Here is a 15728-nt window from a genome sequence, read left to right on the forward strand (position 1 = left end):
TAACCGAAACTATCGGATATCCGAAATAAAAAAATGTCCATAACCGTAACCGAAACTGATTCAAAAGTTACGGATAGTTTCGGATAAAGGCGAAGTCTAAGGGTACAATTATTCCAAACTGCAAAACTCTATGAAATCTGCAGTATACACGCCGCAGCAGCAATGCCGCGCTGCCGATTTCATAGAGTTTTGCAGTTTGCGGTCTGCGGCCCGTCTTGGAATTGTACCTTAAATCTTAATATTTGTTACCAACTTGTCTGGCATTCCCTGGCACCATCTAATATGCCAGCCTGTTTAACCTTTATCATACATAGGTTGTCCTCTTAGTTGGTACATAAAGTAGCTATGTGGGTCACGCAGCATCTTGCTATTTGAATTATACCTACATTTTTGAAATTCTAATAATTCCGTAACCGAAATTATCCGAAACTTTCGGATAATCTGAAATGATTTCATATCCGTGACCGTAACCGAAACCGGTATAATATTATTGTAATATCCGTAACCGTATTCATAACCGAAACTTCATATCATTATTATCCCTGTTACCAAGTACAAGTGCAGGCAGAGCAGGTAGTAACGGCGCGCACGCACGGGTGACTTTTGTCACAGTATGTCAACTACTAATTACTGTCATGGTGACAAAAGTTTCTGTGACTGACTGTACGGTAGTCAGTCACAGAAACTTGAATTTTGGGCACATTAGAATAATAATTTTTAACCAAGGTAGATAATGTTAAAAACGGGATTATTTCCAAAAAAACAAAAATTGTCGACAATTACAGCAAGAATTTACCAAGTGTTATACCATTTTGGAATCCTTACTAAATGCGCCAAATTATGACGTCACTTGCCACACTCGCGTAGTACAATTTTTTTTCAGTACAGTCAGTTTAAACTAGGCAAAATTTTTATTTTGAATTTTTTTTTGGGATTAATGTATTTTTTTCATCCAAGTTGGAGCAGCTGGTTTTGTAATTTTGATAACAATTTAGAGAAGCATTATTCAATTATTCAGGGTTACATAACAAAAAAAAAATTTGGAAAAAGTGAAGATTTGTGGCAACACGAGTAAAAAGACCGTCACCTGGAGTAAAAATTTTTGATTTTTTTTAAATGCCCATTATTTTGAAAATATGCCACATGGATTTTTTTTTATATTTTTCTGATAACCAGCATAACTTGCCTCAACACCCAGTTCCGGCTTGACGTTACATTACGGGACACCCTGTATATAAAAGAAAGTCGTGTTAGTTACTCCACTTATAACTCAAGAACGGCTGAACCGATTTAGCTGAAAATTGTCAGGGAGGTAGTTTAGAGCCAGGAGAAGGACATAGGATACTTTTTATCCCGTTCGAAATAAAAAAAAAGTCTGCTTATTTATTGCCATTAAGGCGAAACAAAGTTCGCCGGGTCAGCTAGTTTGAAATAATTAATAAGCTAACCTACGATAAAGTGCCTAGTTGTAACAATCAATTCATAACGACCTTTACAGAGAAGCAAGTAGCATCAGTTTTGTAGAGCTTCACACAAATATGTTCATAATAGAACTCTACCGGGACAATAGAAGCAGAACTAAAACCAAAGATCAAAAGAAATGGTGAAATTAAATTTTATTTTAGTCATTTAATCAGCTGGTTAAACATCTCGGTCGGTAAGACAATCGTTATCTACGATAGACAAACGAGTGACCTTCTTTGATTGACAGACATTCTCTACAAAACCGAAACTCTAGGCCTTCCTTTTTTGGCTACAACTACAACTTTATACTTTCATGATTCTATAGGTAATATAGGTACTTCAAAACTTCTAAATAAAGCCCACACTAGCGCTAAGTTTAGGCAGTTAGTGGCAAGTGGCTATCGGGCTGAATTTTTTTTACTGCTGACTTATCATATCTTCAAATACTTACTTCTAGAAGCAGCTTCAAACTTCTCCGATTTCTTTTTCCGTTTCCACTTCCACGGCTTGAAGAGTCTGCCGAAAGCAGAGAACTTGGATTTGGTCCGCTCGACAGGTGGCGTGCGGGCGCCCGAGCCGAGGCTATTCGTGCGCACCGTAGAACCATTCTGTTTCTTATTAGCTGCAAACAAACACAAAAACTGCCTTTAATTACAGGTAATATTGTAAACAAACGCGCTCCTACTTATTTATAATTTAAACATCTGTCATTCATATTCTATTCACATGCACAATGAATGATGCATTGTGATGTGGGAACAGATAAAAATCTTATCTAATTTAAACACTGATATTCCAATGTATTTTTATTGTAAAGAAACATAATAGCATGAAATTATCTACATTGAAAGTGTGATGGCATGGAGGAATGAAAAGTAACAGAAAAAATCACATTGTATAAATATGGTCACCAAGAGATGCCTGCCCGCCCAATAGTAGGCAGTCACACACTACATCCACACAATCAATGGCCCCATTACGTCGAGTGTCTATTGTCAAGAACTGTCCGTGACTATCACAATACCAGCGGGAACTGCGAACATACCTACAACAGACGACTTTCTCATCTCGACAAAAGTCCACAATTCATCACTTGAACAATCATATCGATCGCTTGTTCTTAAGTTCACAAAGTAACAATGAACATTATCTCAATGATACGTCGACAAAATGAAATAACCTTAAACTAAATCCTACTAAAAGAATATATTTATTTTAAACGATGAGAAAGGTTTTATGTAGATAAGTTAAAGTTATTATGTACGTGCTTACTGCAATAATTGATCACCTGAATTTACAAGAAAATCCAAGTAGACCGAGACATGCATAAAACAAATCACGGCTCTACCAGCAATTTATATGCGAGGAACGACAGAAGAAAAAATATCCATTCTGCCAAGAACACCAACTTTGTAAAGAGCTTTGAACTGAGATAACCTAAAGTAGGAAATAATGAGTCCGTTATTAATCTTGCCTAACTTTTTCTTGGGCATTCATTAAATTTAATCTTAGCTGACATAGATTTGAAAGGAATGCTGTAGTTAGGTATACGGACTGATAAGAAAAGGCCCGATTGGGACATCAACATCGCAATTACCTTATCTCTGTACCAAATAATCTAACTAACTACCTACCTAGTTTTCACAATTATCAAACATCGCTTTAAGAAAGAAATACGAGGTCAAAATTCACAATTTGTTATAATGACCGTTTCTTATATGGACTATACATTTCTGGTAGTGTGAGACCTTTCAAATTGACAAAATATTATATCCCTACAGTTATTACTATTACTGCTACATTATGTATGGAATATGTAGGCGTGAAGAAGGCATAGAAATCCATCGGGGCGTGTTGGTGTTGGCATCAATTATTGCGAGTTTGCAAGTGTTGCGGTCTTAGACGAAGACGTCTAGCTAAGCGGGGCGACAGACCGCGATGGCATGGCAGTGATGGGTGGCTCATAAATGGCAAGTGATCGTGACTCATGTGACGGCCCCGTGGCGTCACGTCGACGACTCGGGCGCCCACGGTGATCAATGGTGCGACACCAACGCACTTAACGTTCACTATATTTTTACCTTTCATTACTGCTGAAGTGCTGACGTATATAAATGTATCTATTTACTAGTATTATCAATCGAGTCTATAATTCATATCGACGACTTCCATTGATAAATTGCAATAGTAAACAAAATACTATGAACGTGAAAATAAAAGTTGAGAGTACAATGTGTTTATTGTTACTCTACATTTATACAGCGTAGGCATTTAAAAGTGTAAAATTGGTCATTAGGTCATTTGTAGTCACCGTTAACAATTACCTATACTGTTATGTATTCCGCAACAACACGTAGAAATGAAAAAGATGTAAATGAATATGACAAAAATGGATAGAACATTCATTCTACAATGTGTTTACGTTTGATAAATTCGTCAGCTGTAGAGCATTTCTTATCAACATCGTCACAACACCAATACATACGTTCTATATTTAGATATTATAAGGAAGATTACCAACAAGTATAAACATTGGGTACAATACCTAGGAATGTAGTAACTGCATTCTTTAGACACCCATGTTGATGAATCAATGCTGTACCTTCATTGCGCAACATATTCACATTATTATGCTCCTCGTGTTAACTATGCATTCAAAGTTTAACACTGTTAGTTTACACCGCGTACGTGCCACGTTTCAATCATAAAATATTAGTCACAAACATAAAACTATTTTTTTGTTCGTCTATTTTCGTAGACTTCGTAGCGTAAAAGGACACTAATAAATAAGACTTCAACGAGCTTTTTCCAATAAATTAAATAAACTGTTCTCATTTTTCTTGATGAAATCACTTGTCACTCGATTTTGAAGCCAGACTAGTGTCCCTGCAGTATTGGATCCGGCGTTCATATCGTACCACGTCAGAAAGGGAACTGGAACACTGCGAAGTGTCTTTAAATCATTATTAACTTCAATTAAGGCAAAGGCTAAACCGTGTGACACAGGTGACATGACGATTATCATGTTCCAAATCTATATGCCCAATGATATTCAGGAGATTAAATTACACCTAATGCTTAATATTTAAGGAATAACAATATTCTGGGTCATGGATAATTAATTGGAGTAAGTTTAAAATAACAACAAAATATCTAAAAGCTCAACAGCACTGCATATCATTACAGACGTCATAGTTTTTAATTTGAGAAAAGTACGAGCGCTGAAAGTAAAAATAGCGTAGAGGTCGTGCTCGTAATGTAAACGAACTTATTGTTGCCGTCCTTGTTTTAGCCCAATAAATGGATTTCTTAAGTTGCAAAACCGATTTGGTCAATCATTTCAGTAATAAAAAGCCAGTAGATAGAAAAAATGACGATTCTTTTTCAAAACACGCTGAATTTTATAGAGTAGTATAGTTTTGAAATAAATCTCGAAATGATATTTTTCTTCAAGTGATTTAATAGTTAAAATAAAAAAAGAACAGTCATGTTAATTTTACATGAAATATTCAATTAGAAAGTTCCTAAAATGTTTTAACTTCGTAATAGCTGTGTCAGCGAAAACGGAACATGACGTGACATCATCGCGCCGCGAATAATGCGCGAGATATAATCTGGGCATCTAATACTGTTATTCACAAAAGTATTGTGCCAGTTCAGTTTGTTCGTATGTAATGATGACTAAAAATACAATCAAAATTTCAACTAACATCCGTAGAATCGTTGATTAGTAGAGCCAATTTTCGAATTCAGTTACTATCATGTTACGAGTCCGTTATTTTTAATTAGTGTTACCTAATACTCGTACAATACTCTTTTAGGTACTTCTATTAGGTACTTGGAGACAATTTATTAAGGTATCAACTTTGAAAACTGATTAAAAGATACACAGGAGATGTATTCTTAGCATTCAAATTGAAACTTGAATTCAAGTACGGAAACAAACCGTTTGAGAATTAGATTTCTACTATTTCCGATTTATCGAACCTATTTTTAAAGCACTCGAAAACTGAATTGTTCTCATGTTATGCAGAGTAATTAAAAACTAGAACTCCCAAGTCAAGATTTGGGAAGCAATGGGTTACCATCAAAGGATTCGACTTCGTGGAACAAGTTAATTGCCCATTTATAGTGAATGCTTTCGTCTGCTTATTCCGTGAATATAATTTGTCTATGATTCCTTCTTTTACCTACTTTTTGTAAAAGGAAAGGTTTTGGAAACCAGGATTACTCGTAATATTCAAAATAACGTTTTTAGGAGTCCAAATGAGAATTGTGTGCGTCCATAAATATGATTTGGAATTTGAACGCTCAAAAACACTTTTTACCTGTTATGTCATGCAAGAAGATTAGTCATTTTTACAAGTATGTGCTGTAATATGGTTTTTACTGTACTTTGCATTGTTTCCATAGTTTACAAAGTTTACAACTTGTAACATCTCATGGTGCAAAGAAACCACAATTTCACTTTCCATGGTAATCGACAACATGGGAAAGTGTGGGTAAATGAGATCTCTTTTGTTTGATCGAATAGACACAGAAAGACTCAACATCTAGTTGAGTAGACAGAGACAATAAACAGGCTCGTAAACCGGTACTAGAAAAAGCCTTAGCCTTACCCCAAACGACCTTAGTAAAGGTTGTCTTATTAGACTTATGTTCAAGTCAATAATAAGGTCAAGTTAGTATACAACCTATTCCATCCGCATTTGGAAGTAGCTGTCTGGAGCAAGTTATCATTGTGTATTAAAGCAAACGTACTTGCGGTCGAAAAATATATAGAAAAACTATATTCGCCAAGACAATCGTGCGAATCCTACAGGCCTCCGATGAGTTTTTTCCCTTCTGTTATTTACGACGAGACAAAAAGTTACATTAGCAAGGCAAGTAATCATTATTGATAGTTATTAAAGGAATAGATAATACGTATAATAAAGATACTATTATACTAATAATTAATGTTATGCTTTTTTAGATAACATTCTAAAAGCCTTAATTATTATACCTATCATCATTTGATAGAGTCAGATCTCTATAATTCTATTTACGTGTGAACAATCTCAGCTAGGGTCTCTAACTTGTAACAACACGCAACTTGAATGAAGGTAATGATAGCACGCTATGTCTGACTTTTGCCTGACTTGCCACTCCTGTATGTAACGTTGGTGAGATCATGCCTCATTTTTTTTTATGTTTTCGTTATTGAAAAGGACAATGTTGTAGGTATAATGACCTCCCATCACATGAAGGCAAGTTTGACAAGCAACCCAAACAAGTATTGAATGACTGAGATGATCTACGCAATGTATGTATGTAGAGCCAATAACAACACTGATCAATTAACGTTCGCGTGAGTACTTTGGTGGACTCTGTAATGAATGTATGAAACAAATACGTATGTATAGAGGCCAACGCCAAGTGCCATGCACGAGTCTTTGATTTCGCAAAGCTATTGTTAGGAATGCGGCTGGGCGTATGAGACAAAAAGGAAAGGGAAGCTGACCGGCTACAGCTGCAACCTCCTTGGCACCCACATGCAAGAAGTCTGTGAGTGACAAGGTGCTGGCGATCAGCTGCCTTCGCTCCTGAAAATCCAGTTGGTCGAGGCTACCGGTCCTGGTCCCGCGCACCGCCTGAGCGGGCGCGCTCAGAGACATGTCAACTACACGCCGCCATTTCGCATGCACAACATCTTCGTTACTAAATCAACACAAACACTGTCAAGAAGCACTAACAAAGGCACACGCGATACCGGTACTGGGCCCGACGATTACGTAGCGATTATAGCAAAGTGCCTGCGCCGCTTGGGACGCACAACGGCGAACTGGCGCGCGGGTCGAGCAGTGCGGGGCAGGGTGGGGGCTCGGCTGCCTGCCTCTGTCTCTCCTGCATGTTGAAATGCACTCGACTCGCCTCGTCGATCCGCGGCCATCCGACCGGCGAGTCTCCGAACTCTACGACTGCCGGCATCACGTCAACACCGACCGAGACAACAAACGATGCGATGCGCGCCGCGGCCGGTTGAACCATACCCGTTTTGCTTCATTTGTAATGTTTTTGCATCTGTACACTACAGTAAGTTTAATTTATAAATAGAGATCCAACCAAGTTTACCATGGCTTGGTTTAAAAATAATCTCATCTAACTGTTATTAATTACAAACCATATAATATGTTGTTTTTGCTATTCAGTCATACCCAGTAAAGTAGTCAGCGTAACAATACAAGGATAATGGTAAAAACGACCTTTAGTAAACTTGTCTTGTTCTTTTTTTCCTGTAATGTAGTTTTCATTTGAATAATTGTCAATACCTACAATGAATCTCCTTCATAAACGGCCATAAAATCTTTTTTACATCCATCAGTATTACGAACTCTATAAAAACCTGACGTCAAACTTTTATTTTTAAAAACAAAAGAGCGAGTTAATACCGAGTTAGTCAGTGGTTAATTCTTATTCCGTGACAGTAGGCAAGCCGGTCATTCCGTGCGATGCAACCATTGCATTGTGCAGCGTCGGTACCTACGCCGCGTCACCCACGTGAAGGCCCGCGCCCCCCGTGCGAAGCAGGTGTAACACCCGACACCCCGCGGCTCCTTACGTTGCCTCCACGCTAACAACTATGATGCGACTAGCATTCGTAAGTTAAGTGAACACAAACTTAGGTAATCAATGATCATCTATTAATCAATAATGCTGTGGAAAGTTTGAAGGATACTATAGTTATTTGCAAAAATGGTAAAATTTAATTTTAAATAATGAAAAAATGATTAAGTCGACGTTCAGCCAGGTAAAGCTTGTAAACGAAATGACATCTAGGTTAAACTGATTTTGAAGATTTAATTTTAGTTATGACGAAGAAAACATAATGCATTTTCAATAGAAACAAATAGTACCTACCTACATAAACGAAATAATATTTTAGGAATGGCCTGAATTCTATCATACCACAGCAATAATGTCATGTACTTAACATTGTGGGTAAAACCACAGGATATTTACTAGTCAAACCAGAATATTTCTGTCAAATTTCCTTGAAAATATATTTAATTAACCACAAACAATAATTATACAATAGTTACCATAATACAACAGTTTTGAAATAAATAAATAAGTAAATACATATAACTAAAATATTAATTGTTGTGAATTCTGATGAACATAAGTAAAGACGATAAGAAATAATGAACACATGTATCATTAATTATTATCAATTTTGATTTCTTTGAGCAAAACCAACTCAGATTTTGTTAATTTATATGAAATTCATTATAAAATTTAAATTTTTTATCGTTTTATTTAAAATTGTACAATTTAAAACAGAATAGCAATTGGAAATACCACCTAAGTAGCTATGTGTTATTTTTTCTACCAAGGCACGGACCAAGGCGTTCAGTGATTTCGGGCTCGTTTAAAAACTGCAAAATGCATTTTTTTTACTCTATTCCACGGACTTACAACCATGCGAATCATGCGATGCCGGCATGCATGATAGAAACAAAAAAAATATCAAGCTGAAGTCCAAAGGGTAGAGCAGCAAACCTCTGCTGTGTAGTGTCGAGGGAATGCCAATTATTATTGTTATTTTTATGTGATGTGGTTCTGCAGATACACGAGTTACAGCATTTACAACATGAAAGAAAAAAAAAATCTTATTTCTTTCTGGATTACGTGTTTCCACCACTTCACTTGCGTGCTCTACATTTTAAACCCCGCGTTTTGTAAAAAAAATATGTATCTTTATTATTTTCTGGATGATCCCGCAACCACTGCTGAGTATGTTTTAAAATATTGTTATCTGTGAATACCACACTAACACTTACAATTGTCGTCCTTATCTAAGGCCCCAGATTCGCTTCTTGTGTCGTCATCTATCGGCCTATGTTTTGTTTTCACTTTTTTTATGTCCATATCATCCATTCTTACACAGCAAATCCACTTTGCCACTTTCAAACTACGTCCCCATGACTTCCACCACATATGTGCATGTAGTTCAGACGGAGATTTATAACTAAGACATTATATGAAACCTTATCGATAAGATAAGACCGATAACTTATCAAATTGTTTTTCTGAGTACAGGATATTATACCTGTTGTGCCTCAGAGCTCGTTAAGCAATCGTCAAATTGTAGACGAGTGATTCACAGGTATGTATGGGATACCATCGATTCCTCGTGCCACTAACACGATTGAAGATATTTCGTTGTCTGTCTGCGCATTCTAATGGTGATAAATGTATAGAATACCCTGCCCGGTTATATTTGTGGAGTCATATTGCGAGTTAACCCTTTCTGAAAATTAGGTTTTTGGTTTTCACAATTCAAACAACAAGCTATTTTCAGATCAAAGATTAAAAATAATCGACATAAGAGTTTCTAGTTATCTAGCTTAAGTGATATTGGATGTCACGAATAAAATGGAAGAATGAGTCAGTCGAGAGACATCTTAGCTATTCACTGATAAAGATAAACAAAAAATGTTAGTAGAACTACCGATTCTGGAAATTATCTCATGGAATGTCTAATCGCAAGCAAAGGGTTGTTGAGGAGATGGATTCTTAAAACATGACCAGAAGAAGGAGAAAAAATATTATAATAAAAGCTCGGTAGTAAATAACAAGCGCTAGATTAACAGCTCGTTGTCTAAAAATCTATTACCTATAAATCTATCTTAGAATGGATGGTTAGGTAACTTAGGAACACTGCATCAAATAATACTGATACTTGCATTATAAGTTTTATAAGCATGTTCCTATGCAATTTGATGTATAGAATTAAAATTGGTAGGTACAAAAAATTCAATGCAGTATAATGACCCGAAGAAATATAGCTAAATAAGTTCAAGAACACGCTTAGAATTCCATACAGCTTATAGTGGATTGCTGTAGAGTAAAGTAGATAGGTAATTGCTAATAATGCAAAAACATTATAATTAACCAAAATAAACCGTGTATGAAATGTTACATGGTCACTACCTGCTTGAATGATCACAGTGCGCAGAGTTGACTTTAAATGGATGAAGCGGCCGCTGTGAGATTAAGCGTGTAGCCTTCATTTATTAATAGAGCCTATTGCCCTAGAAAACAGGCGAACCATCATTTTTATGCCTGAAACCTATGTAGCGGATAATGCATGCAATGAAGCTTAAAATTCGTTTAAGTAGGTATACTCTATCTAAAATTATGTTTATGCTTAATTACACTTGGTGGTTAGTCATATTAATATAACGACATACATTAAATATGATAAAAACGTCTCAGAGACGTAAAAATAACTGTTACATCCTGAAACATATAATATAACTATACCTCCTGTATAACAGACGCCGAAAACGCTTGATCTTTAATCATGGCAGCTAATCTGTCCAACGTAGAGCTCTTTTCATGGGGCTTATTTACATGTTGTTTGCCATGGCAAACGATGTTACGCGATAATCGCAGGAATTAAAAATGAAACATAAAAAAATCTACGTGTTAGACGGTATAAAAAGGATGTAGTAATACATGCCAGTAATCGCTAATACACAACGACAATAACACAGATTGAGTGTACACGCTCACCTCTGGCGTATATGGGGAAATCGCCGTCGGATCGGCTGTGGGTAAGCATGGGTCCGTAGCACCGCCACGGCGGCCTGTCGCGCGGCCCCCGATGGCCCTCCACGGCCGCTCACCTACAGGCCATCAGCACATAAACTTGGCACGGGGCCTACATCTACGAGATACACTCGGCGTGGCGTCCACCTCCCGGGACTCGCATCAACTCGCCGATGGCGGCGCCACAGATCCGGAGAGCGGAGGCTGCGCGGCGCATCTCGCGCACCCCTCGCCCGCCCTGCTACCGAGCCCGGCGCCCGCCTACCCGAGCGTACATCTATCTATTCACCCCATGATAATACGGAAAGGTTGTTCAACACAATCCATTTTGCTACGTAGGTAGGTATATTCAATACGATGTTGTAATGTTACGAGCATATTTTAGTATTTAAAGAAGATAATGTTTTATTTAATAGTTTATGGCCAACTATGAAATTATTTTAAAGCTAAGATATTTAATATACATAGCACAAAATAATAAGAAATAATCGTCATTGATATTGTAATAGGCACCTATCAAAATAAGCAGTACTTATGCAGATTGCAAGAGTTAGTTAGCAAGTCTTTCTGTAAGACAAAACACTAATTATTATACTAATATTGAATTCTTAAAGGTTATTTCCGATGCACTATTATTAAGTCTATGGGACTTATATATTTAGTGGCTTTGGTTTCGTTTGTAGGTACAGAACATGGATAATATTGTCCATATTTATGGCTCAGGATGTTTTAATGCGAAACTCGTTTTAATTAACATAATCTCCACTTTCCAATAATCTTCCTTAAAAGCTGCTATACCTACTGACGAAAAACCGAAATGGTAGGAACCACGCGATATTTAGGATTGTGTCCCACGAAAGTCGTGTCATTTTACCTACCTACTTATTTAATTACTCAGAAACTCTTTTAATCCATCCATGTGCGTTTTATTTCACGTTGTTTGTTTAAAAAAAATGTCTGCATATTTAAAATAATAATAATATCTTAATTTATTCATATACATTGCAATTTATACAAAAAACAATTTTTTTTAGTAAGTAGTATAAATCCTTCAGCAACAGCTCTTCCTCTGCCCATACAAATAAATAAGAGAGCTAGATATTTATAAAAATAAAATCACAAACCCAATATTCAGAAAGTTTTGTGTTAATTAAAGGCAGTGGATACAATATCACGTTTTTTCTCAGTTAATAGCATAAAGTCTTAAAAAATACTTCTCATAAGTAGATTATACTTTTATTTGTAAATTTTATTGTCAATCAAAATATACTCACTCAATTCACCGTTAGCTGTTGAAGTATCAAATGGAACCGATAAATGCCGGCCTCCTTTGCCCACAGGAAACACACCCAGATTTGTTTTCTCGCCGCTTTCACCTATGTCAAATATTGTTTGTTTTACAATAACTATTTATGCTCAGACAAAATGCACATACTATTATAGCAATATCAAATATTTCATTCACAAATATGTTATAATTTAAATCCAAAACTTATGCCAGTACTGTTACTGATCTTGGTCTGCACCAAGAGCGAAGTTAGGTTACATATCTGGGAAAATTGTTCATGTGGTGGTCTGCACATAAATATAAAAACTTAAAGCAGCTTAAGACTAAACTAACTTAGCTCTGGGTTGGCAACTGACTTTAATCCAGTAAAAATTTACAGTTCTAATAATGCCAAAGTATTATACTGGGTGTTCCCTTGTGTAATTGTGTCCTTTATCCACAATTACAAGCTATTTCTTTACTTAAATTTTAGTGTAGGATTATTAAATACAAAATAACAAAAATGTATGAAGTCAATAGTCATTTAATCAAAATGGTAAATAATGTCCAGTGGATTATCAATGTAAGACATAAAATCAGAAAAATCCATATATTCATGCATTGAGCCTGCACGCATAATACGTATTTGATGTAATTTTTCCTCTTCACTTTCTGCATATTTATTCTTGTATGTGGTTTTCCATGAATCAGTATCACACTGATTGATACCAAAGTCTCTTTTTACTAAAGCACGCCACACAATCTCTTTATTTATGGCATCATGTAGTATCTTGCATGTTTTAATAACGTTGATTACACCCGATATAGGTAATTTCATGACAATATTAATCAGAACTTCTTCAGGCAATCCTATCAAACTTGCACTTGCAGTCCCATGAAGGCTTATTATTCTACTCTTTACAGCACAAGTCAACCGATCCTTAAGTATGTTACAGAGCTGATATTTGCTGATATTATACACTGTAGGGCTTGTAGAACTTTGTGGTGTAGGATACACATATGATCCAAGAGTTAAGCATGTTGTGTATGTTTCTGCATCCAATTCCTGAATCACTAAATTCAATAGCACTGCTTTACCTAGAGGACTGATGAGGAGTTTCAGTGGAATATCATTGAAACCACTCATGACCAAATTTAATTGAAATGTACCATCACTTGATTGCCATTTCTTTAATTGTTCAAGGTCAAACTGTTGTATATCAATCACTTCACTTTCTTGATCTATAAGTAAAAAACCTTCTTCTATTAATAATAAGATAATTACAGTACACAAAATGTTCATTTCAATAGAATCACCGGAGCTTTGTGAAATCACTCTCTTCACGATTATGTCCGTCATAGGAGACTCGGAAAACTCTTCTTCAGGAGCAATATATTTTATAATATCCATTTTGATTTATAACTTTGTAGAAGCTGCAGCTTTACAGCAATAAAAACAGTAGGTTACTGAATTAAAATACCATGTTGTTTTGACGAGTGTTTGTTTTGTTTGTTGTGTCAAAATGGTTGATTGACGTAAATGACATTTGCATTTCATTCGTTCAACAATTACGTGAAACAAATTTTCAATAAGTCTTTGAGCAATTACAATGTGGAGAAGGCATACATTTATCTTTTACTGACCATGACCTTATGACTGAAAATTTCCGAAAATTATAATTTATTATTCGTCTCACTAAAGTATTTCTATTGCATTCCATCTTTATATGGAGCCCCTAAAACTCTACCAATAATAAGCGAGTTTTATCTGTGCAATCCTTTGTTGTAATAGATAAAAATAATTGATTCTGTTTCCATACATATTCCTGTTCTTCTGGCATACAATTAGAACCAGTAGGTAGGTCTAGACTAGACAAAGTGCACATTATAATCGCAAACCAATCGAAAAGTGGTCGAAAATTTTTTTTTAGGGTTCCGTAGACAAATGGCAAAAAACGGAACCCTTATCAGATTCGTCATGTCTGTCTGTCTGTCCGTCCGTATGTCACAGCCATTTTTTTCCGAAACTATAAGAGCTATACTGTTGAAACTTGGTAGGTAGATGTATTCGGTGAACCGCATTAAGATTTTGATGCAAAAATAAAAAAATAATAATAAATATTGGGGGCTCCCCATACTTAGAACTGAAACTCAAAAAATCATCATTTTTTTTCATCAAACACATACGTGTGGGGTATCTATGGATAGGTCTTCAAAAATGATATCGAGGTTTCTAAAACATTTTTTTCTAAACCGAATAGTTTGCGTGACAGACGCTTCCAAAGTGGAAAAAAGTTGGTCCCCCCCCCCCCCCCCCCCTCTAACTTCTAAAATAAGAAAATGAAAAATCTAAAAAACACATAATGTACAATACTATAAAAATTACCAACGAAAATTGTTTTGAACGAGATCTAGTAAGTAGTTATTTTTTAATACCTCGTAAATCGTAAACCGCTTATTACCGCGTAATCTTTCATACTAATAACTTAAATAAAAATTAATAATTTTAATTTGATAAATCAATGGTACGGAACCCTCGGTGCGCGAGTCCGACTCGCACTTGGCCGGTTTTCGGTTTTTGTATGGAGTTTTGACGGATTCGATTTTCGATACGATCAAAAAGTGCATTTTGTCTAGACCCAGACAGGCGCGTAGGCGCTCTGACTGGCTCATATAGGCGTCTCGGCAGTCGTCTTAAATACGTATTTTTGCAATATAAAAAAAAAAAATGCAAAATTTAATATGGTTGGCTCCACTCTCAGATCATAGAAAGAGATCCCCTTCTATGATCTGAGGCTCCACTACTGTTCCACTACTAATAAAAATAAATTCTTTGAGACTTAAATAATTTTTCTAATGTTAATTTTTTAAGTCATACCAATTTATATGCATCTATAATATGTTTAAATTAGAATAAAATAGAGCACTATTATATTTGTTAATTTTAAAGTAGCTCAAACCAAAACAATAAAAATTGTCTTTAATTACAGATAATGAGGGAAAAAATGGATTGAAGAAATATATTTTAGTTTTAATTAGACATTTTGGATATTAAATATATCCAAAATATCTATATATAGCTAAAAAAAGTAGTTCTACTTGTATTACAAGTTAATAATTAAAATATTATGCTTAATGCAGTATTATTAAATAATCTGAATATGTACTTACCTATAAATAAATAATAATAAATAAATATCTTTGAACAGTGCGCCTCTAGTCCCAAACTAAGCAAAGCTTGTGCAATGAGTACTGAACAATGGATATAAACATGCTTAAATACTTGCTTTTTTCATCCTGTCATGAACAATTAGATGGTCTAAATTAAAGTGCATTTAGAATGCTAAGTGAATTTGAATAATGTCGATGAACATTGCCATAACATAGTATTTATATGTAA

The 15728-nt window shown here is 35.6% G+C and overlaps 1 protein-coding gene across 1 annotated transcript in view; it reads right to left on the reverse strand.

Annotated features, from left to right (window-relative positions):
• The window catches only part of LOC135071795 (phosphatase and actin regulator 4), a 58051-nt gene that overhangs the window by 38149 nt on the left and 4174 nt on the right, over positions 1-15728 (reverse strand). Inside the window, exons 2-3 of the mRNA XM_063965622.1 lie at positions 12336-12437; positions 1916-2086 (exon numbers count right to left, since the gene is read on the reverse strand). Of these exons, the coding sequence (XP_063821692.1) occupies positions 1916-2086; positions 12336-12437 (273 nt within the window). The remainder of the gene's footprint in view (positions 1-1915; positions 2087-12335; positions 12438-15728) is intronic.

Source organism: Ostrinia nubilalis, chromosome 5 (assembly GCF_963855985.1).
Source record: "Ostrinia nubilalis chromosome 5, ilOstNubi1.1, whole genome shotgun sequence".
Classification (NCBI taxonomy): domain Eukaryota; kingdom Metazoa; phylum Arthropoda; class Insecta; order Lepidoptera; family Crambidae; genus Ostrinia; species Ostrinia nubilalis.